This window comes from Schistocerca nitens, chromosome 2, assembly GCF_023898315.1.
Source record: "Schistocerca nitens isolate TAMUIC-IGC-003100 chromosome 2, iqSchNite1.1, whole genome shotgun sequence".
Taxonomy (NCBI): domain Eukaryota; kingdom Metazoa; phylum Arthropoda; class Insecta; order Orthoptera; family Acrididae; genus Schistocerca; species Schistocerca nitens.
The window spans coordinates 12,889,845-12,913,333 of record NC_064615.1 but is presented as its reverse complement, the minus strand read 5'-3'; the positions used below and the strand labels follow the sequence as shown (position 1 = coordinate 12,913,333).

Below are 23,489 nucleotides of genomic sequence, written 5' to 3'. Positions count from 1 at the left end.
TCGTGGTGTAGCAATTTTCGTGGCCAGTAGTGTACGTTCAGAGTCCGATAATTGCCATGACTTTTGTCACCTCAACATATGTGAATTTGTTAAAATCACCGTTATGTATCTGCAGGTACAAGGATAACATGAAGCGACTGTCGGCCGTGTTCCGCGAGCACAGGGCGGACTCCCTGGAGCGTGCCGTGTGGTGGATCGAGTACGTGATCCGCCACAGGGGGGCCCCACACCTGCGCAGCGCCGCCCTCGACCTGCACTGGTGGCAGCTGCTGCTGCTCGACGTCGTCGCCTTCCTGCTGGTGGGCGCCGCCCTCACACTCTGCCTCGTCTACTTCGTCACGCGGCGGGCAGTCTCCTTCTGCAAGGGCAACAAGCAGAAGCAGAAGCAGAAAAAACAGTGATGCACTGAAAATGCAGTGCAGACAGTTCTAATTATCTGAACCTGGGCCTCGAACATGTATCGCCATATCCTCACAGATACATTGGTTTGATGTGGAATCGCCATTTCTGTGGAGTGATATGATTCTCGTTCCACCATTGGAACGACACTATCGAAGTTACACTGATATGTATCAATAGTGCAACTCAACTATCTCCTGATAGCAACCCGGCAGCGGTTATAAGTGGTGTCCAGCTGTGCTCGTCCATCGCTTCCACACACAGAGATGGGAAATTTGGTATAACAAAACTATACCGACAGTCTTCGAAAGCATTGCGGAGAGTGTCTTCAGGAACATAAAGACATTGATCCATGTCACGAAACATCCTCTAGCGTCACTGGACGTTGACGGACCGCAACCTCGACTTCTAGCAGCGGGCCTGAGTGCAATCGCTACGTCAGACGGCTTCGAATGCGTCCACTGCTGACGTAATAACTCTGTAAAGACGGCGAAACGCCTTGGCGACCCTGTAGTGTAAAATGGTTGACCTGCAACCGGCACTGACCCTTGTGTGACAAAGCCCTGTAGCGCTGTGGATCTCGTCCCCTGACATGGGTTTCTGATACTCAATTTGTTCCTTAAGGAATCTTCCACAATCTTTCAATGTTCGTCAATATCCTTTTTCTTATACCCTTTATACAGAAGTGGATTGTACTGGATAAACGAATTTCTAATTTAGGCATTGAAAGTTTCGAATGCAAAATAAACTGCAAACAAATAAAAATTGTACCTGAAAAACAACAAGGTATTTATAGAACCGTCCGCAGCTCGTGGTCGTGCGGTAGCGTTCTCGCTTCCGGCGCCCGGGTTCCCGGGTTCGATTCCCGGCGGGGTCAGGGATTTTCTCTGCCTCGTGATGACTGGGTGTTGTGTGATGTCCTTAGGTTAGTTAGGTTTAAGTAGTTCTAAGTTCTAGGGGACTGATGACCACAGATGTTAAGTCCCATAGTGCTCAGAGCTATTTGAACCATTTATAGAACCATTTTAAAAGATATTACTGTATGTAGGAATCTATGTATCAGTACTATTGCAATATTCACTCATTTTTTACAAGCTACAGTATTTTGTATGATTATCTGATTATTTTGAATTTGTACTTCCCAAATCAAATACAAAAGTATTGTTGTAACTCTCTCTCTTTCCATACGAACACATCTGATTTCAGTGAATATTAAATTAACAACAATAACGACAGGCCAGGTTGCCATTAGAACTGGTTCCTTAGAATATTTTAAAGATTAATTACAGTTTTCCACAGGTATTCTGCTTATAACTCCCTTGCTCAAGTAGATCTTTGTTTGGAAAAGAAAGGTAAAACCTTAATTAGCTCTTCCGCGTTATTACCAGATAATGACCAAAACGTAAAGGGAAATGTTATACTGTCTAGCCTGACAATAGGCAAGAGATAATTAGCATTCGCAATGTGTTTCAGGATCTTATTCAGTACATGACTTTATTTGTCTAACTGACTCCATTGCAGTATTTCGACATCCATATACATTATAAAAATATTTACATCTATCTGTGTATCTATCTATGTATGTTCTATATGTCTCCCTAAGCCACTTGATCGATTTCAACGAAACTGTAGGATAAGCGCCACCTATCTCTCAAACGAGTGGGGGTGCAGATGAAAACGAGGCGAAGCTCAAGATGCGCAAATAGCCAAACTATATCCTTTCAGTATACGCGCGCACTTTGTGATCTGCAACCAATTTTACACTTAATTTGAAACCCTTACGACAGTTTAACTCACCGGACCCCCTCTACAAAATGATGAAAGGGAATACTGTATACACGCTCTACATGCAGAAAACCTGTCGCATCAGGCATGACATCTTAATTCATTGGAAATGGAAATGATCGTATGGCATTGTTGGCCAGGTGGCCCCATTCGGGGTAGTTCGGCCGCCGCATTGCAGGTTCTTTTTAGGTGACGCTACATCGGCTACTTGCGTGTATTTGATGATGAAAGTGATGATCAAGGACACACAACAACCAGTCCGCTGCCAGGAATCGAACTCGGGCCCCCTGCGTGGGAGGCGGTAACGCTACCGCTACGCTAGGAGGCGGACGTATTTCCATACTACTAACTCCACTTCGCGAACAGTATTAACATACGCCAGTGAATGTACTTACAAGATTATATCATTGAACGACATACAAAGTTCAGGAGATATTACGTCACAAACATTGAGCTGCTTGGAAACGAAAATGCAGCGCGAAATTCACTAGAGATTAAGGTGAAATGTGGTGTACAAATATGTGTGAGTTATGCTGAACGTGTGTGAAATATATGTGAAATGTGCATACTGGTAAAATGCTCCTGCATGGATTTCAAACAAAGCTGGTACATATATTACTTACTATCCAGGAAGAAACGTTTTAGGCGTAAGAACTAGCACCCTCCTATTGGTGTGGGGATGACGATGTGGAGAGTAAATGGGGGAGAAGGAGTTAGGGAGGGGGAAGGATGAGATCATCAGAGAGAGGAAAGGGGAAATGGATAGAAAGGGACGAGGACGAAAGGACAGAGAGAGGGGAGAAGGTGGTCAAGGAGATAGAGGTTGTGAGGAGAGGATAGGTGGGAGGGGGATATAGACTTACAGTGTGAGGAGGAGATGGACAGATGGGAGAGGGAACATATGGACAGAGGGTGGAGGAGCAGAAGGACAGAGAGGGGAACAGCGCATCTGGACCGAGATGGGGTAAGAGGAGATGTACAGAGAGATGGGCAGGAGATGAACAGAGAATAGGAGCAGGGGGAGGGGGGGTTGAAGAGGTGGTCAGTAGGAGTAGGGAGGACGAAATGGCTACATGTTGATGAGGAGGAGATGGACAGATGTTGGGAAAAGAGGACCTAAATTAATAGATGACTGGAGTAAGTACACGCCTGGGCAAAACCAGGTACTCAGGTAGTTTAAGATAAAAATTGACCTTCCTATACATTTTTCAGTTGGCAGTCTAGATCTCGTGGTGGAGACACTGCCTCCAAAATAAAAACTCATGTTCAGCACAGGAAGAGTCGTTTCCCCGCCATTTACGCCCACCATCTTGGGTTACGTTACGAAACGGACGACAGCGCTCTCTGGTGGTGGTACTGAGTACTAGGTCCAGACGTTGTGGTGAAGACACTGTTTGACGCCGTCTTGGATAACTGTAAGCGCACCATCACATGACGTCATGGCCGCCATCATTTCTTTGTAGACTACCAATTTTTTGGGATACAATCTCACTCGTAACTTAAGTATTTGAAATAATGTCCTACTGATGGACCCCAGCTAGTGTGGAAACACCCCCTGGCGTTCTGGTGGCCCACGTATTTGTTTCTAATGGGCTGCTCTTCCTACACTGTGTGCAGCATTGGGAGTTTAAAATGATTGAGAGCGTGAATACATTGCCTGCACAGGGACACCACATCCCGTCTCTCTCCCCCCACCCTCATCCGACACTGATTCTGGGAGAACGTCGTAGACGAAAACGTCAGACCAGTATTGAAGCACGTGACGAGCCATAGGTTACATTGTAAGTAGGCTGTATATGTTTTTTTATTGGTAACGCCACGTAGCGCTCTGTATGAATATCACTGGCTGTGCTGTGTGCAGTCTGTAGCTGGTTTGCATTGTTGTTGGCTATTGTAGCGTTGGGCAGTTGGCTGTTAACAGCGCGTAGCGTTGCGCAGTTGGAGGTGAGCCGCCAGCAGTGGTGGTTGTGGGGAGAGAGACGGCGGAGTTTTGAGAGCGGATGATCTGGACGTGTGTCCATCAGAGACAGTACATTTGTAAGACTGAATGTCATGAACTGATATATATATTATGACTTTTGAACACTATTAAGGTAAATACATTGTTTGTTCTCTATCAAAATCTTTCATTTGCTAACTATGCCTATCAGTAGTTAGTGCCTTCAGTAGTTTGAATCTTTTATTTAGCTGGCAGTAGTGGCGCTCGTTGTATTGCAGTAGTTCGAGTAACGAAGATTTTTGTGAGGTAAGTGATTTGTGAAAGGTATAGGTTATTGTTAGTCAGGCCCATTGTAGGGATTTTTGGAAGTCAGATTGCGTTGCGCTAAAAATATTGTGTGTCATTTTAAGCACAGTCATGTATAATTTTTCTAAGGGGACGTTTCAACATGTAAGAACAAGGACGCTGTATTAAGACACTTGTCAGTGACTTCAATTTCCTTAGACAACAAAACTTAAAAAAAAATGGTTCAAATGGCTCTGAGCACTATGGGACTTAACATCTGTGGTCATCAGTCCCCTAGAACTTAGAACTACTTCAACCTAACTAACCTAAGGACATCACACACATCCATGCCCGAGGCAGGATTCGAACCTGCGACCGTAGCAATCGCGCCAACAAAACATAAGCTAACATGATAGACAAGAAAGGTTTCACTTCCACCTTGAAGACATTCTTAAAGAATGGGCTCCCTCCCCCCCCCCCCTATCCCAGCCCATTTGGGTGCAAAATCAAAAATCTATGTCTCATTTGCGACGGATCCCTCCTGGATTGATTTTACTTGGGACAGGTGTAATCTCAAGATGTGCTTACTGTTTGGAACCTGTGCGACCGAGGTTACCATCATCACAAAATGCATAATCTGTGTTGGGAACAAAAACCTACATAGAAATTTCCCCATGACTCTTTACTGACACCCTGCTATCAAAGTTCCTAATCCCCATTCTGTCCCCTAGCTGCAGTAGGTGGGACACATCCTAGCATTGTTATACTGTTACATTATCCAAGGGACGATCTTCATATCTTTACTTGCACCTTTCCACTGTCTCTAATTTGTGCAGCATCACTTCTCTCCAGCAGTAAGTCGTTCACTATCCACAGATGTGAGAGGGGCCTGTTGCGTTTGAAAGCAAATATGAGGGCGACGGGAGTCTGCTTCGTTGGTTCTTTCAATGCTGTGTTAAAAGCATATACTACTGAGTATGGTCTGCACGGTAATACGTGGCTCTCTGTGAACGTCGGATTCTGATAAAACTGGTTGATAGACGGATGGCAAATTTCTTCTTCGTAACAAAAATCCGACAGACCGCCAAGGTGAAATTCGGGATGTTATCAGCAACGAGTAACAAAAATGGCCGAAATCTGTCGAAGATCGTCTTAAAGGACATGATGGTAATGTGAGGACGTCATACTCCGCTTTCTAACCAATCAACAGAACCACGGAAAAGAGTTTACACACAAGAGCATGTAGCTGATGCCCTCTCATGACCAAGGTAACGGGCACACATAATCGATGTACTGCCTTCCAATCGATTCTGCAGTCATTTAAGACCCCAGTAACACATGAAAAGCCCTGGTGTCCTGTATGTTCAGTGCACAAGCCTTACACCCGAAGAGCATACCCCGTATTTATTTATCCATCTCCTACCATGTAGAATTCTCCCTTATTTTCATCCTAGTTTAGAGCACACCGAGGTATTTCACTACTGGTGTCTCACGATAGTATTTAAACACGAGTGCCACTTAGTGTTTAGAAAACACAGTTCAGTGCTCTCCGACATGCTTTTGTGCCAGAACCACAGTGATGCCGGACACAGATGCAGCTATCTACATTTTATGACGATCTATAGCTTCATATATTGAAATTAATTCATGAAATTCAAATTTGCTGGACTGGGTCGCCTACAGTGACATATGAAAATACGTGCTGATCTAGGAATCAAACCCGTATTTCCTGCATAACGTGAGCAATCACCTTAGCACTTAGGCTATCTGAGCATACTCTCTGGACCAAACCAAATTTCCATGTGTCACACACGTATCTATTCCTCCTCTTAGATTATTATTTCATTTTCCAGACTTGTACAGTTCATGATTCACATGCAGGTTTCGGAATCAAAACAACGAGAAGTCATGGACCACTGTTGTCAATTGCGTAACAGTCCCATGTTTGGCTTTGGATATACTTACTTTTCATGACTAACTACGATTCAAACTCTTGAAATTTATCTTAACTGCGGTAAGTATAGATGTAGTACCTAAAGTGACTTATGAAAATCTTGTGGTGGATCAGGATCAAACCTGGATTTCCTATTATTGCGAGTGTCCGCGAGTCCAGTTGGTGAAATCCAAACAGTGTCTTCTTGCTATGTGCAAGACTGCCCCACATGAGCTCCATCCTTCCGGATGATACTGACTTGTAGGTTGCTGGTCACCAAGGGGTACCAACAACCTCAATGCCTGTTGCAGCAACGAATTCCAACCATCGTGACAGCAGCCACAGTCGTTCTGTACGCTCTAATGTGTGCTCTTCCCGCTCTGTGGCTGGCAGTAGGAGTTTCAAATGGTTGCATGTGTGATGATGGCAACCACGGTCACAATATCTTTCCTCACCGTGAGGGCTGGTAGCAGACAGCCTTCGTCTCAGATAGGCATTGTATTTATGTCCTAGCGCTAACCTGATGCAAATCCTGGGGAGTGAGTGGAGAGGCTACGTTCTGGGAGCCCACAGACAGAGAACTGGTCGTGGTTGCAGCAAAACACACGCACACAGTATTCTCTATAAATACCTGTGACTCATCACCATCCGAGCAACGTAGATTTGTTGCAACTTCATCAGTGATCTGGAAAAATGACACTCTATAATTACTACTTTCAGTGCTCTGAGAATAAGACTGAAGTCGACTGTTGCTGTGCAGTGCATCTTATTAATCGTCAGCTGGTGGGGAAACTGGTTGTGCCAGCTCCTGTATGTGTTGATGGGGCTTTAAGCCATCCAGCCAGTGCAGCAGATTGCCACCATACTTCCGACTAATCGCAGCAGAGGATGCGGAGACAACTGTTGACAATTGTTTTACAGTGCTACAGTGCTAGTCCTGACACTGTCAGTACCTTCAGTACATGCACTGTGAAACAGTTCTGTCAGCATCCTCGGAGTAGAGGATCCTGACGGAATTGTTTATTTATACAAGGGGGGAAAGTAAGGAACGATCGGTCGCGAAATGGAAACCACAGTGAAAATCAAAACTGTTTTCTTTGCACCTTTAGCTGCACCTTCCAGGTACTTCTCTACATAGTCGCCGCTCCGACTTAGACATTTGTGGGAACGTTATACCAAATTTCCAACACCATCATCATAAAAGGCAGCCTCCAGTGCTTTCCAATAATTCTCTACGTTGGTCTGTAGCGCGTAGCTTGCGCCCAAGTGTTGTCTTCGTATCCAGCGTTTCATGTGAACAGACGAGCCAATTAGGGCTGTGGTGTGGGTGATCGAACACTTACCATCGAAAAGGCTGCAGGAGCGTATTCACTGCCCCTGCAGAGTGCGGCTGAGAATTGCCATGAAGAAGGGGAAGTGCGTGGCAGTTGTGTTAGGTGGGCTGCATTCATTAAGGCGAAGCCTCCCAGCAGGCCCTCTCCTTGGCGGGAACATCGTTGTTGTAGGCACCTTTACTCGCTCACAGTGCGCTCACAACTGAAAAGAGCGTCTTGATGCGATCGACGGGCATACTACAGACACTGCCCAAAACGTCTGTGAAAAGTCTCGTCGGATTTTCACAATGGTTTCCATTTCGCGACCGATCGTTTCTCACTTTCCAAATAGCCCTCGTGCATATATACAGGGTGTCACAAAAAGGTACGGCCAAACTTTCAGTAAAAAATTCCTCACACACAAAGAAAGAAAATATGTTATGTCGACATGTGTCCAGAAACGCTTACTTTCCATGTTAGAGCTCGTTTTATTACTTCTCTTCAAATCACATTAATCATGGAATGGAAACACACAGCAACAGAACGTACCAGCGTGACTTCAAACACTTTGTTACAGGAAATGTTCTAAATGTCCTCCGTTAGCGAGGATACGTGCATCCACCCTCCATCGCATGGAATCCCTGATGCGCTGATGCAGCCCCTTGAGAATGGCATATTGTACCACAGCCGTCCACAATACGAGCACGAAGAGTCTCTACATTTGGTACCGGGGTTGCGCAGACAAGAGCTTTCAAATGCCCCTATGAATCAAAGTCAAGAGGAGTGAGGTCAGGAGAGGGTTGAGGTCAGGAGAGCGTGGAGGCCATGGAATTGGTCCAGCTCTGTCAATCCATCGGTCACCGAATCTGTTGTTGAGAAGCGTACGAACACTTCGACTGAAATGTGCAGGAGCTCCATCGTGCATTAACCACATGTTGTGTCGTACTTGTACAGGCACATGTTCTAGCAGCACAGGTAGAGTATCCCGTATGAAATCATGATAACGTGCTCCATTGAGCGTTGGTGGAAGAAACTAAAATGAGCTCTAACATGGAAATTAAGCGTTTCCGGACACATGTCCACATAATATCTTTTCTTTATTTGTGTGTGAGGAGTGTTTCCTGAAAGTTTCGCCATACCTTTTTGTAACACCCTGTGTATGAGGGTGAGTATAATGAAAATATTAAATATTTTTAAAAATATTATTTATTGTGCAGAAGTGGAACAAAGCTGTATCACGCTTCGCATAATCTCCCCCACGCTCAATGCAAGTCCTCCAGCTCTTACAAAGTGCATAAATTCCTTTAGAAAAAAATTATTTTGGTAGTCCGCGCAACCACTCATGCACCGCGTGGCGTACCTCTTCATCAGAATGGAACTTCTTTCCTCCCATTGCTTCTTTGAGTGCTCCAAACATATGTAAATCACTTGGGGCAAGGTCTGGTGAGTATGGTGGATGAGGAAGACACTCAAAATGCAGGTCTGTGATTGTTGCAACTGTTGTAAGGGCAGTGTGGGGCATTGCATTGTCATGTTGCAAGGACACCTGCTGACAGCAATCCACGTCGCTTTGATTTGATTGCAGGCCGCAAATGATTGTTTAGGAGGTCTATGTATGATGCACTGGTGACAGTGGTCCTTCTAGGCACGTAATGCTCCAAAATGAAGCCAATTTCGTCCCAAAAGAGAGTCAGCATAACCTTCCCTGCTGATGGTTCTGTTCGAAACTTCTTTGGTTTTGGTGATGAGGAACGGCGCCATTCCTCGCTCGCTCTCTTCGTTTCCGGTTGGTGGAAGTGAACCCAGGTTTCGTCCCTAGTAACGATTCTTGCAAGGAAGCCATCACCTTCTCGTTCAAAGCGCCGAAGAAGTTATTCATAAGCATCGACACGTCGTTCTCTAATTTCTGGCGTCAGCTGCCGTGGCACCCATCTTGCAGACACTTTGTGAAACTGGAGCACATCATGCACAATGTGATGTGCTGAACCAAAACTAATCTGTAAAAACGCTGCAATGTCATTCAGTGCCACTCGGCGGTTTTCCTTCACTATGGATTCAACTGTTGTAATGTTCTGTTGAGTCACAACTCGTTGTGCCTGACCTGGACTAGGAGCATCTTCCACTGAAGTCACACCATTTGCGAACTTCCTACTCCATACATAGACTTGCTGCTGTGACAAACATGCATCACCGTCTGAACCTTCATTCGGCGTTGAATTTCAATAGGTTTCAGAACTTCACTAAGCAAAAACCGAATAACAAAAATTCAAATGGCTCTGAACACTATGGGTTCAAATGGCTCTGAGCACTATGGGACTTAACATCTGTGGTCATCAGTCCCCTAGAACTTAGAACTACTTAAACCTAACTAACCTAAGGGCAGCACAAACATCCATTCCCGAGGCAGGATTCGAACCTGCGACCGTAGCAGTCGCGCGGTTCCGGACTGCGCGCCTAGAACCGCGAGACCACCGCGGCCGGCGAGCACTACGCGACTTAACATCTGAGGTCATCAGTCCGCTACATCTTAGAACTACTTAAACCTAACTAACCTAAGGACATCACACACATCCATTCCCGAGGCAGAATTCTAACCTGCGACCGCAGTGGTCGCGCGGTTCCAGACTGAAGCGCCTAGAACCGTTCGGCCACTCCGGCCGGCACCGAATAACAGAACGCTGTTCTTCCCTGGTGCAAGTCGCAAGTGGGGCGGCCATCTTTATACTGATACTGCGACGGTATGTGTGCATCTGCACAACTCTGACACCTACAGGCCATTCTGCACGCTGTTTGTAGCACGCTTGCCAACTTACAGGAGAACGGCACGAAATTTCGATTTATATATATAAAATAAGTGGTATGTATATAGTAATATTGTAAATGATAAGGGTAGTAAAAGTAGTTGCAGAGAATGTTCCACACCGTCGCATGCCATACCTGTACCGGTGGTCCAGCTGCCTGGTACTGACATGTGGTCACCTTACACAGTGTTAATCACATTTTTGTCCAAGTCTGGTACCCGAACATTTCGGGTGCGTCCTTAATGATTTCCTGCTTTCTGAAACGACGAAACACTGTTGCAAACATTGAACGCAGAGGCTGTTGTCGGCGGGGATAGTTCTTCTGATACAACCTTGCTGCCTGCCGTCCGTTGCCACTTGCCTTTCCATAAGTAAACAGTTTCGGCAAGCCCTCGATTCAAATACGGAGCCATTGTGTACAATGCTGTGTCACATCCACTACAAGGTGAGTCATCAAGAGGAGTGAATCGGACAGAACATTAACAATTACTATGGCAGGAGAGGGCACTAGGGTATGGCATATGGGGAACAGTACGACCCTCTAGGAGGAAACGATGCATACTGTAACTGTAGCTGCATGGTATAGAGCGTATTAGACAGCAGTCTCTGCAACAAAGTGTGATTGAAAAAATGGTCTCCCTCATGAAAAGCATGCACTTTCTTACATAAACGCATTAGACATTTTTTGTTCCGTATCCTCTCATTCATGAATCCCTAGAGTTTGTACCCGGTGGAAGAAAATCACCTTGAAAAGTCACCTTGTATACGTTTGGTGTGGCGATTGCACACTCTAACCCTGTATATCAGTAACACAACCATTATGTAGTTGCAACACTTCTTTATTGATTACACATACAAATGAATTCATGAGCAGTACTAATCAATTAACAACATTAGCATATCTAGGCCCTATCCACAATTAGTAGTTACAACATTAACCGTCATACTTGTGACAACGGCCCCTTTACGTGCCGGTAACAACAACCAAAATAATGGATGAAATAGATAACCAAATGTTTACAATGTCGGCTACTGCCTTTCCCATTCAGTTTTACACTTACTGAAAAGGTAAAATTAATTTGATGCTATCTGACCTGAAGGGTACTATTAATTGTTCTGAAACTTCCTGGCAGATTAAAACTGTGTGCCCGACCGAGACTCGAACTCGGGACCTTTGCCTTTCGCGGGCAAGTGCTCTACCAACTGAGCTACCGAAGCACGTCTCACGCCCGGTACCCACAGCTCTACTTCTGCCAGTATCTCGTCTCCTACCTTCCAAACTTTACAGAAGCAGAGTGAAAATATCATTCTGGAAACATCCCCCAGGCTGTGGCTAAGCCATGTCTCCGCTATATCCTTTATTTCGGGAGTGCTAGTTCTGCAAGGTTCGCAGGAGAGCTTCTGTAAAGTTTGGAAGGTAGGAGACGAGATACTGGCAGAAGTAGAGCTGTGGGTACCGGGCGTGAGTCGTGCTTCGGTAGCTCAGTTGGTAGAGCACTTGCCCGCGAAAGGCAAAGGTCTCGAGTTCGGGTCTCGGTCGGGCACACAGTTTTAATCTGCCAGGAAGTTTCATATCAGCGCACACTCCGCTGCAGAGTGAAAATCTCATTCTGGAAACATCCCCCAGGCTGTGGCTAAGCCATGTCTCCGCTATATCCTTTCTTTCAGGAGTGCTAGTTCTGCAAGGTTGGCAGGAGAGCTTCTGTAAAGTTTGGAAGGTAGGAGACGAGATACTGGCAGAAGTAGAGCTGTGGGTACCGAGCGTGAGTCGTGCTTCGGTAGCTCAGTTGGTAGAGCACTTGCCCGCGAAAGGCAAAGGTCCCGAGTTCGATCCTCGGTCGGGCACACAGTTTTAATCTGCCAGGAAGTTTCATATCAGCGCACACTCCGCTGCAGAGTGAAAATCTCATTCTGGAATTAATTGTTCTGTTTACACTTAGCATTCTACTACACTCAACGTCCGGAAAATTGTAGACTTGATGCAAGCTTAAGGCGAAACGTCAATTTGATGAACATGCGCTGGCCGGGGTGGCCGTGCGGTTCTAGGCGCTACAGTCTGGAACCGCGCGTCCACTACGGTCGCAGGTTCGAATCCTGCCTCCGGCATGGATGTGTGTGATGTCCTTAGGTTAGTTAGGTTTAAGTAGTTCTAAGTTCTAGGGGACTGATGACCTCAGAAGTTGAGTCCCATGGTGCTCAGAGCCATTTGATGAACATGTGATGGACGCGAGTAAGCGTTAATCTATTACGATTTCACAAACACACGATCCAAAACGGTGAACGTATACTCAACTTTCGGCAGTAGAAAATCTACCTGAAAGAAGCCTCTCGTTGAAGAATAGAGAAATCGCGCGTTAACTGGGTCCGGACGGCCCTGAGTTCAAATCCTGAGATTTCCGTCACACTGCAAGCTCCAGGGCCGAGGTTTGCTCACGTCGACCACTATACACGTTTCTGAAAACAGGAAAACATGAGCGGCAGACACACTGTAGTATATAAAAGTTACACACACACACACAGTTTCCTTTGATCCAAAAACATCTAGATACTACGTGAAAAGATGTGTCAGTCCACACCCAATGACTTAAGGTCCACCTTACAAGATGATCCATCTTTGCTGAATGGCTGACACCACATAAATCAAACGTGCAGTACCTAACGTGACAATAAACCTTTAGATAGGTATTTGAAAGTGCAATAGAAAACTAATGTCACTTCAGTAGGTCGCTAATGCAATAAGCACGCCCCCTATGTCCACAGACAAAATTCACACTGCCTCTATCCGTACATAAAACACAATGTGACCTATATTTATCGTGGCCACTTGCTTTCCATACGCACAAGAAATTATTAAGAAACAACAACTACCACTAATTCGTAAAAGCAGAAAATTCTAAATCTATAACTAAATTAAGAAATCACATTCAAGTTAACCAGCTACCTTCAGCGTGCCACTGAGCAGCAAATCCAAACTTACAAATGCGAGGCGCTATTTCTAGTCACTTTAATAACATAATTTCATGGGGGTTCCAGAACATAGCTCGCCTCGCCACCACTGCACTGAATGTTTTGCTGGCCACTAAATGGTTCAAATGGCTCTGAGCACTATGGGACTTAACATCTGAGGTCATCAGTCCCCTAGAACTTAGAACTACTTAAACCTAACTAACCTAACCACATCACACACATCCATGCCCGAGGCAGGATTCGAACCTGCGACCGTAGCAGTTGCGCGGTTCCGGACTGAAGCCGCTAGAGCCGCTTGGCCACCGCGGCCGGCGCTGGCCACTAGCACCAGCAACTGCAACAGTCAACAGTCCTTAGGTACACAATAATATTCACTATATATAGAAGGAGGAACTCACCACGAAAGCTTGGCTATTAATTCTTTTCTTCTTCATGTGAAATTCACACGCTATCCATCCACATAGCTCTCGAGGTATTAGCGAATCCTTATCGCCACTGGCCAGCCTTGTCAATACAACTTTAATACTTTCTGGCAGCGGCCCATGCTCCTTCGTTGCTCCAACTCAACTGGCCCTCACGGCATACGGCCGTGCCACGTGACATGGTGCCGCCAACTCCCCACAACGACAACATTGAAAGCACGTCACGTCACAGACTGAATCGGCTCATGCGCGGACCCAATCTCCTCGACTTGCGCACGCGCGCCACCATAAATAGCCTGCCTCAAAGATGCAAAGAGAACAAGGCACGGGGACAACGATCAAAGATGGAAGTAAGAATCAATATCACCTGGCGCCAGAAACCCTCCCGCTCAACGTTCCTGCAGATCGTGAAATATTTTTTATAACACAAAAAGCTTTTATGCATAACTATACAAACTGTCAGAGACAGCAAAGGACTTGGAAGAGCAGTTGAACGGAATGGACAGTGTCTTGAAAGGAGGGTATAAGATGAACATCAACAAAAGCAAAACTAGGATAATGGAATGTAGTCGAATTAAGTCGGGTGATGCTAAGGGAATTAGATTAGGAAATGAGACACTTAAAGTAGTAAAGGAGTTTTGCTATTTGGGGAGCAAAATAACTGATGATGGTGGAAGTAGAGAGGATATAAAATGTAGACTGGCAATAGCAAGGAAAGCGTTTCTGAAGAAGGGAAATTTGTGAGCATCGAGTATTGATTTAAGTGTCAGGAAGTCGTTTCTGAAAGTACACTCCTGGAAATGGAAAAAAGAACACATTGACACCGGTGTGTCAGACCCACCACACTTGCTCCAGACACTGCGAGAGGGCTGTACAAGCAATGATCACACGCACGGCACAGCGGACACACCAGGAACCGCGGTGTTGGCCGTCGAATGGCGCTAGCTGCGCAGCATTTGTGCACCGCCGCCGTCAGTGTCAGCCAGTTTGCCGTGGCATACGGAGCTCCATCGCAGTCTTTAACACTGGTAGCATGCCGCGACAGCGTGGACGTGAACCGTATGTGCAGTTGACGGACTTTGAGCGAGGGCGTATAGTGGGCATGCGGGAGGCCGGGTGGACGTACCGCCGAATTGCTCAACACGTGGGGCGTGAGGTCTCCACAGTACATCGATGTTGTCGCCAGTGGTCGGCGGAAGGTGCACGTGCCCGTCGACCTGGGACCGGACCGCAGCGACGCACGGATGCACGCCAAGACCGTAGGATCCTACGCAGTGCCGTAGGGGACCGCACCGCCACTTCCCAGCAAATTAGGGACACTGTTGCTCCTGGGGTATCGGCGAGGACCATTCGCAACCGTCTCCATGAAGCTGGGCTACGGTCCCGCACACCGTTAGGCCATCTTCCGCTCACGCCCCAACATCGTGCAGCTCGCCTCCAGTGGTGTCGCGACAGGCATGAATGGAGGGACGAATGGAGACGTGTCGTCTTTAGCAATGAGAGTCGCTTCTGCCTTGGTGCCAATGATGGTCGTATGCATGTTTGGCGCCGTGCAGGTGAGCGCCACAATCAGGACTGCATACGACCGAGGCACACAGGGCCAACACCCGGCATCATGGTGTGTGGAGCGATCTCCTACACTGGCCGTACACCACTGGTGATCGTCGAGGGGACACTGAATAGTGCACGGTACATCCAAACCGTCATCGAACCCATCGTTCTACCATTCCTAGACCGGCAAGGGAACTTGCTGTTCCAACAGGACAATGCACGTCCGCATGTATCCCGTGCCACCCAACGTGCTCTAGAAGGTGTAAGTCAACTACCCTGGCCAGCAAGATCTCCGGATCTGTCCCCCATTGAGCATGTTTGGGACTGGATGAAGCGTCGCCTCACGCGGTCTGCACGTCCAGCACGAACGCTGGTCCAACTGAGGCGCCAGGTGGAAATGGCATGGCAAGCCGTTCCACAGGACTACATCCAGCATCTCTACGATCGTCTCCATGGGAGAATAGCAGCCTGCATTGCTGCGAAAGGTGGATATACACTGTACTAGTGCCGACATTGTGCATGCTCTGTTGCCTGTGTCTATGTGCCTGTGGTTCTGTCAGTGTGATCATGTGATGTATCTGACCCCAGGAATGTGTCCCTTCCTGGGACAATGAATTCACGGTGTTCTTATTTCAATTTCCAGGAGTGTATTTGTATGGAGTGTAGCCATGTATGGAAGTGAAAAATGGACGATAAATAGTTTAGACAAGAAGAGAATAGAAGCTTTCGAAAAGTAGTGCTACAGGAGAATGCTGAAGATTAGATGGGTAGATCACATAACTAATGAGGAGTTATTGAATAGGATTGGGGAGAAGAGAAGCTTGTGGCACAACTTGACTAGAAGAAGGGATCGGTTGGTAGGACATGTTCTGAGGCATCAAGGGATCACCAATTTAGTACTGGAGGGCAGCGTGGAGGGAAAAAGTCGTAGAGGGAGACGAAGAGATGAATACACTGAACAGATTCAGAAGGATGTAGGCTACAGTAGGTACTGGCAAATGAAGAAGCTTGCACAGGATAGAGTAGCATGGAGAGCTGCATCAAACCAGTCTCAGGACCGAAGACCACAACAACAACAACAACATAACTAATATTTTTGAAGTTGAGATTATAAATGAAACTCTTCTTTTCTGAATTATTGGGCCTTGTTTCGTCAACGACGACAGAGACAAAGCCATTCCCGGTTGAGGTTCGGGGTAGGAGTTCTACGTAGAACACGAAGAGGTTGTCTAAGGGTCGTAACTCCCTTACGGATTGGAGATAGCCCTTCCTCAGTTTATACTCTCGACACCCCTGTTTCTCAGCAGCTATACCTTCTCAGGTTAGACGTTCACGGACTTTCGTCTTAGTTCTCTGTAGCCGTAAGAACTTATGGGAATAACTGAACACTGCTTCCACTAAGCTTTTAGAAATTTTAGGGTGACTGATTTTCAACTTTCAGTCGTATCGAGTGTGGTATATAATACCCCTTTTCCCACTAATAGCCGCTTACCAGATGCCCGTGCGTCTTTTGGAGATCGCTAAACAATTCAGGAATCTCGGTTAAGATGATGGCGGCCACCTGGAAACGCGGCACCTCTGCCACCCTAGCAGAATTCGACGCTCCCTGCTTCCGTTCTGCCACATCTTTCCCTTCCTGGCTGACCAAACAGCTGAGCGGCTTTACTGTTTGCTTCTATCTCCTCGTATATGTACAACATCAAACTGGAAGGCGAAAATTCTCACGGCCCAGCGTGCTATTTAAGCAGGTTTTGCATGGCCTAGATATTACCCGTCTCAGGACCTCTTTATAGGTTTCTAGCTTGAAGAGTCTGTGTTCAAGGTAGAATCGGACCCCTCTAGCGTGAAAACATGGCCATTTCCTCAAGCTCATACACAGAATAATTAAACTTGGGTCCAGACTACACCCTCGAAACGTATGCCAGAGGGCGACTTTCTCCTTCCTATTACTGTCGTAAGACCCTTGCGATTCTAGAGTTGGAAGCGTGGGTCTGCACCACGAACGGACTATTAAAATCGGGAATCCACAGAATAAGTGCATTACTGACTGTACTCTTTAAGGCAACACCTCCCCTTTCCGCCATAGTTGATTTAGCAGCGGAGCAAGCTGGGCAAAGTTAGCCAAGAGTGTTCTGAAAAATTCATGATCCCAATGAAATTAGTTATACCGTTTTACTTCGTGGCACCGAGAACTTATAGACAGGACGGATTCGCGATTTTATCAGATATTGTATGCCCATAAATGATATTTCTGTGAGGGCCAGTGTGACCTTAGTCGGTTTGATTGTCAAGCAGCGTCTCTCAGACGTCCTAATACCTACCTGAGGTGATGAAAATATGTGTCAAAGCTCACGCTGTAGATGGCTATGTCATCTAAATAAACGCACTTGAATTGCATGCAGCCTAACCCAGAAGCCGGCCGTTGTGGCTGAGCGGTTCTAGGCGCTTCAGACTGGAAGCGCGCGACTGCTACGGTCGCTGGTTCGAATCCTGCCTCTGGCATGGATGTGTGTGCTGTCCTTAGGTTAGTTAGGTTTAAGCAGTTCTAAGTTCTAGGGGATGATGCCGTCAGATGTTAAGTCCCATAGTGCTGAGAGCTATTTGAACCGTTTGAACTAACACAGAACCCAACAGCCGGGATGAGATGGCCGCTCTGGTGGACAGCTGAAAGGGCTCTCTACTATATTCGAACAGATGTGGTTCGTAAGAAAGGCACTTCAAAGTTTGGAACTTCCTGCAAGCGGTGTTTGCTAGGAGGCCTGTTTCAGATCGAGCACAGCGAAGATGCTTGCACCAGTGAAAATGATTCAAATGGCTCCAAGCGCTATGGGACTTAATACCTGAGGTCATCAGTCCCCTAGAACTTAGAACTACTTAAACCTAACTAACCTAAGGAAATCACATAAGTCCATGCCCGAGGCGGGATTCGAACCTGCGACCGTAGCAGCAATGCGGTTCCGGACTGAAGCGCCTAGAACCGGTATCAGTGAACCAGGCAAAACAATTGTGTAGGTCTGTCGCAGGAACCGTTTCCAAGACCACCTTTTGATTTAACGGCCGGTAATCGACAACTAATCTAAATCCCCCACTGTTGGGTTTCGGAAGGTAGATGGGTCCTGCGTAACGACAAACGGATGCCCATATGTCCCAATCTTTGAGCAACCGCTCCACTGTCTTTCTGAGCTGCCTCTTCTTAGGTGCTGAGACTCAGTAGGTTGCCTGCCTCACCAGTACCTGATCCGTTAACCTGTTCTCATATTGGATTTTGTTAGTAACCCCCAGCTATCTGTCAGAACTTCAGGAAACTAATTTCATAAGCTGGCCGGCCACGAGCCCATCCAAATGCCGTATATCGAACCCTTGTCTGAACATTACTCATACGAAACAGAACTCCATGGTTACAAAACTTAAACTTTTCCCCAGGAAGCAACTCAGAATGCATCTACATCTACATGATTACTCTGCAATTCACTATCTCCCTACCATTCCACTCCCGAACAGTGCGCGGGAAAAACGAACACCTAAACCTTTCTGTTCGAGCTCTGATTGCTCTTATTTTGATGATCATTCCTACCTATGTAGGTTGGGCTCAACAAAATATTTTAGCATTCGGAAGTCAAAGTTGGTGACTGAAGTTTCGTAAAGAGATCTCGCCGCGACGAAAAACGTCTTTGCTTTAATGACTTCCATCCCAACTCGCGTATCATATCTGCCACACTCTCTCCCCTATTACGTGACAATACAAAACGAGATGCCCCTTTTTGCACCCTTTCGATGTCCTCCGTCAATCCCACCTGGTAATGATCCCACACCGCGCAGCAATATTCTAACAGAGGACGAACGAGTGTAGTGTAAGCTGTCTCTTTAGTGGACTTTTTGCATCTTCTAAGTGTCCTGCCAATGAAACGCGACCTTTGGCTCGCCTTCCCCACAATATTATCTATGTGGTCTTTCCAACTGAAGTTGTTCGTAAATTTTGCACCCAGGTACTTAGTTGAATTGACAGCCCTGAGAATTGTACTATTTATCGAGTAATCGAATTGCAACGGATTTCTTTTGGAACTCATGTGGATCAGCTCACACTTTTCGTTATTTAGCGTCAACTGCCACCTGCCACACCATACAGCAATGTTTTCTAAATCGTTTTGCAACTGATACTAGTCTTCGGATGACCTTACTAGACGGTAGATTACAGCATCATCTGCGAACAGCCTAAGAGAACTGCTCAGATTATCACCCAGGTCATTTATATAGATCAGGAACAGTAGAGGCCCCAGGACGCTTCCCTAGGGAACACCAGATATCACTTCAGTTTTACTCGATGATTTGCCTTTTTTTACCATAACGTAGCACACAGCGCGTGGACATCAAAACGACATCCTGAGAGTAACTCCACAGTGTGTCCTATGACTACCAACATATTTAGTGGCCAGGTAAAACCGATAATCCAGAGTCTGAAGCGTACTTCATCGACGAGTTCTAATAATTGATGGAAACTGAGCGATAGCTTTACTAAACGGATTGTAGCCCCGACAGCCCAGCAGTTTGTTTATGCCCGCAGTACTATGTATGATTAATTGACGAGATGCTACTGCCAGAGTCGATCATTTCACAGATTTTACGTCGTGTGCGACTGATGTAAACAGCATGAGCGATGAGTCTCATGACGTCGCCTACCATACACGTTGAGTGGTAGGGAACACCGATGCTGCAGGTCAAATCCCATAAATAGGATGACGCCCCCAAACTAACAGAGTGAGGATGGCCATATTCTTCATAAAAAATTATGGTATTTAAGATTAGGATGATAGCATTTTGTCATTTATTTAGATTTGTATAAACACAAGAGCGTAAGTGGGAGAGAGGTGGGATAAGGCAGCTTTATGAATCATTAAGTGTGGTAATTAAGATTAGGATAAAAGCATTTCGTATGGAGATAACTAGTGCACAAGTGAGCAATTTATTTCCATTAGAGTCATAAATTACGCTTGTATAAACGTAATAAGTGTGCAGTTCATTTACATGAGCATCAGTGGCTAGTTTGTTCACATAAGAACAATCAGCCGTTTCTAACGGTACCAGCGCTTCTCCACTGATGGCCCTTACGTGTTGAGGGCATAAACACCAGAGATTCTTTAGAGTACAAAGTAATACCCAACATGCAGGTACCGCGACACATCATATTTCAGGAGGGCGATGTCCTCCCACCTGTAGTGCGGATTGTGTAAACATATCTCGAAGAACGATAGGTATCGTTCCTTCCATATCCTGCATGTTCGCTTGACATGTTACTCACGGGACACGTCTGGGATATGGTCGGTCGGCAACTTGTTCATGCTAGTCCTCTCGTAACCGTGAACGTACCTACAAAAAGCGTTGCAATATGTTTCCCAGCAGCATATCTAAGCCAGCATTGATTCCATACCATGTCCTCTGGCGCTGTTATTGCACCCCGTGGAGTCTTAACGCTGTACTGGATTTTCATGATCAAAATATGTGTACAATATTTTTCATTCTAAACATATGTGAATTGTCATATCGGTCATCCGTGGAATACATTTAGTTGTACTCACATCTTTCCTCCTTGATGTTACAATTTTCAAAAAAATGGTTCAAATGGCTCTGAGCACTATGGGACTCAACATCTGTGGTCATAAGTCCCCTAGAACTTAGAACTACTTAAACCTAACTAACCTAAGGACATCACACACATCCATGCCCGAGGCAGGATTCGAACCTGCGACCGTAGCAGTTGCGCGGTTCCTGACTGAGCGCCTAGAACCGCTAGACCACCGCGGCCGGCTACAATTTTCACAGACAGTACTTCATTTCCAGACATTCTGAGTTGGGTTAAGATCGGGTGATTAACCAACTGTACATTTTATACAGTCCCAAATTATACACTAACAAATCAGCCAATCTCATTCATTGTGCCATCACGTCCATGTGCAAATGCGACGTATCTCTTCTGCCATTTTATCATGTTAACACAGTTTAATGGGCTGATTACAGGCGCTTCATTTCCGTGGCATACGTCAGATCTGGAGGGTCTCATGAACAGCTGATACTGGTTCTGAATCATCTACTTAAGAATAGTCCTTTTAGTATTGTACTACATTGGCCATGTTCTTTGCGAAGGATAAAAAGTGATTCTTCTGGTGCAAGGCGACAGCTTTGCTTGTGGTGTGAAGTTGTAACGGGTACCCCTACTGACAGTGGCATGACGTATTCAGACGTAAGGGTTCTATGGAACTTCCGGTGGTGAGTGCGACGTTATGCAGGTCGAGGATATTCGTTGTTCAAATGTCGCATGTTACGGTTGTATGCAGTCGAATCGCATGAAACAGAAAGAAATAATAAATGCTTGCAGGTGTTGATAAAATATAGGGTTGGGAGTTTTCCGCCGACTGGTGAGGCAGCAGCATCTGATTAAGCGGATTACCAGCGGAGGGTGTGCGTAACTACAAAGGAAATCAGTGTAGAAATCAGTATGGTCATTCTCATCCAGGCCACATTATCACTTGAAGTACATTAAGTAGAGCGAGAACTTCTTCAACATGACAGTTTAATCCGAAAAAGCAATACAACGACGGAAGGCTTAAGTGTGGAAGTGGAAAGTGTCTAGCAGTTATTAGCGAGTGTAAATCGTATTAACTTTTATACTTTCAAGGAAACTCTTTCACTAAACTGAGGAATCGAAGACTTTAATATTCGTAAAGAAAACAGACACACTTTCTTTTAGCCAATGCGGGTGAGGTTTCGTGCAAAGCTGTTCCTTCTCTTAAACATCCCTTACTCATGTACTTTACTCGTGTACAATAACCATAACGAAACTGTTTCAATTAAGAATCAGCAATTGCAGGAGGATGGGCTCAAAAATGTTGTATCCAAATGTCATCCAAGTAGCAAATAGTTGCCCAAAATTAGTTAGACTTTCAGCAAAGTGATGCAAACTTTGCAGAGCAACAATTTATCGCATTTATTTTTGGTCAGATTTAAGCAATTTTGGTGGTTCACCTTTTACAAAAATCCTAGTAGCTAATAATTTAGGAAAAGTGTACTCACTTTTTCTTCTGAAAACCATATGCAGTTACATTAATTTTTAGATTCCAGTCTTTCCGCCGTTTCTTCCTGTGGCTACAGTCTCCAGACATTCATCATCTTCAATAGAACCTTCTTTCCCAACTCTTGAGGCTGAAGAAACGGACTCCTCATAAATTTATACCTATTTTGGTTAAATATCCGTTGGTGACAAAGCAACCAAACCGCAGATCTTCATGATGACAAACAATTCCAGTCGGTCCATTCGAAAGGAACATGCATAAAATATCTTTTAGTCTCCACGCGATTCAGTGCTGTATAGCACTCAAGAAAGGGCTGAGGCACTCCGTCCCGTTACCCTTATAAATTCTTCCTAAAAACTGCAAATGCTCCCATCATCTCGCAGGTATGCTTCTTTCGTTTTTCATTTCTCACTCTATGACACCACGTTTTTCTTTCTTGTCATCATTGCTTCATTTTCTTTGTGTTCCTGTTTTCCCCTCTCACCTACCCTTCCTCCAGGCACTCGTAGCATAAACCGAGACGTTTGTTAATTTGCCTTTGTTTTGTTCTACTTTTTATGAACAAGTATATTTTTTCCACCAATTGCTACTAACGTTGCTACATTATATTTTGTGTCATTCCTAAGTTTTGGCATCCATGTTAGGTGTGTAATGGGGGGTCAAAACGTTTCCATCTGAAGGCATTGCTGTAGCGAATATGCAATATAGCGCGACTCCAGTGCTGATATGTTGCAAGACTGCACTGGTCTTGCGGTTTGATTTGAAAGACCACGGGCGGCTATATGTTTACACTGATGTATTGTAAACTGAGATGACAATAAATCATGAACTGTTGGCAACACAAATGAAGGGAACCAACGCCAATGGGTGGCATCTGGTTGTAAAACACAAATGTTTATCTGTTTACGTTATTTATTCTGTCTCAAGACAAGGATAAGGTAGTCTGAAATTACCTGACACTAAATAGACTTTGGTGGACTTATTCTACACAGAAGTTAAACTATGTTGGTGCAGCTGAGAACAAGTGGCG

General features: G+C 45.5%; 1 protein-coding gene across 1 annotated transcript in view; it reads left to right on the top strand.

The window, feature by feature from the left end:
• Nucleotides 1-1,512, top strand: part of LOC126235672 (UDP-glucosyltransferase 2-like) — a 77,810-nt gene extending 76,298 nt beyond the window's left edge. Inside the window, exon 7 of the mRNA XM_049944397.1 lies at nucleotides 116-1,512. Coding sequence (XP_049800354.1) covers nucleotides 116-401 — 286 coding nt within the window. The 3' untranslated portion in view covers nucleotides 402-1,512. The remainder of the gene's footprint in view (nucleotides 1-115) is intronic.
• Nucleotides 1,513-23,489: the final 21,977 nt, after the last annotated feature.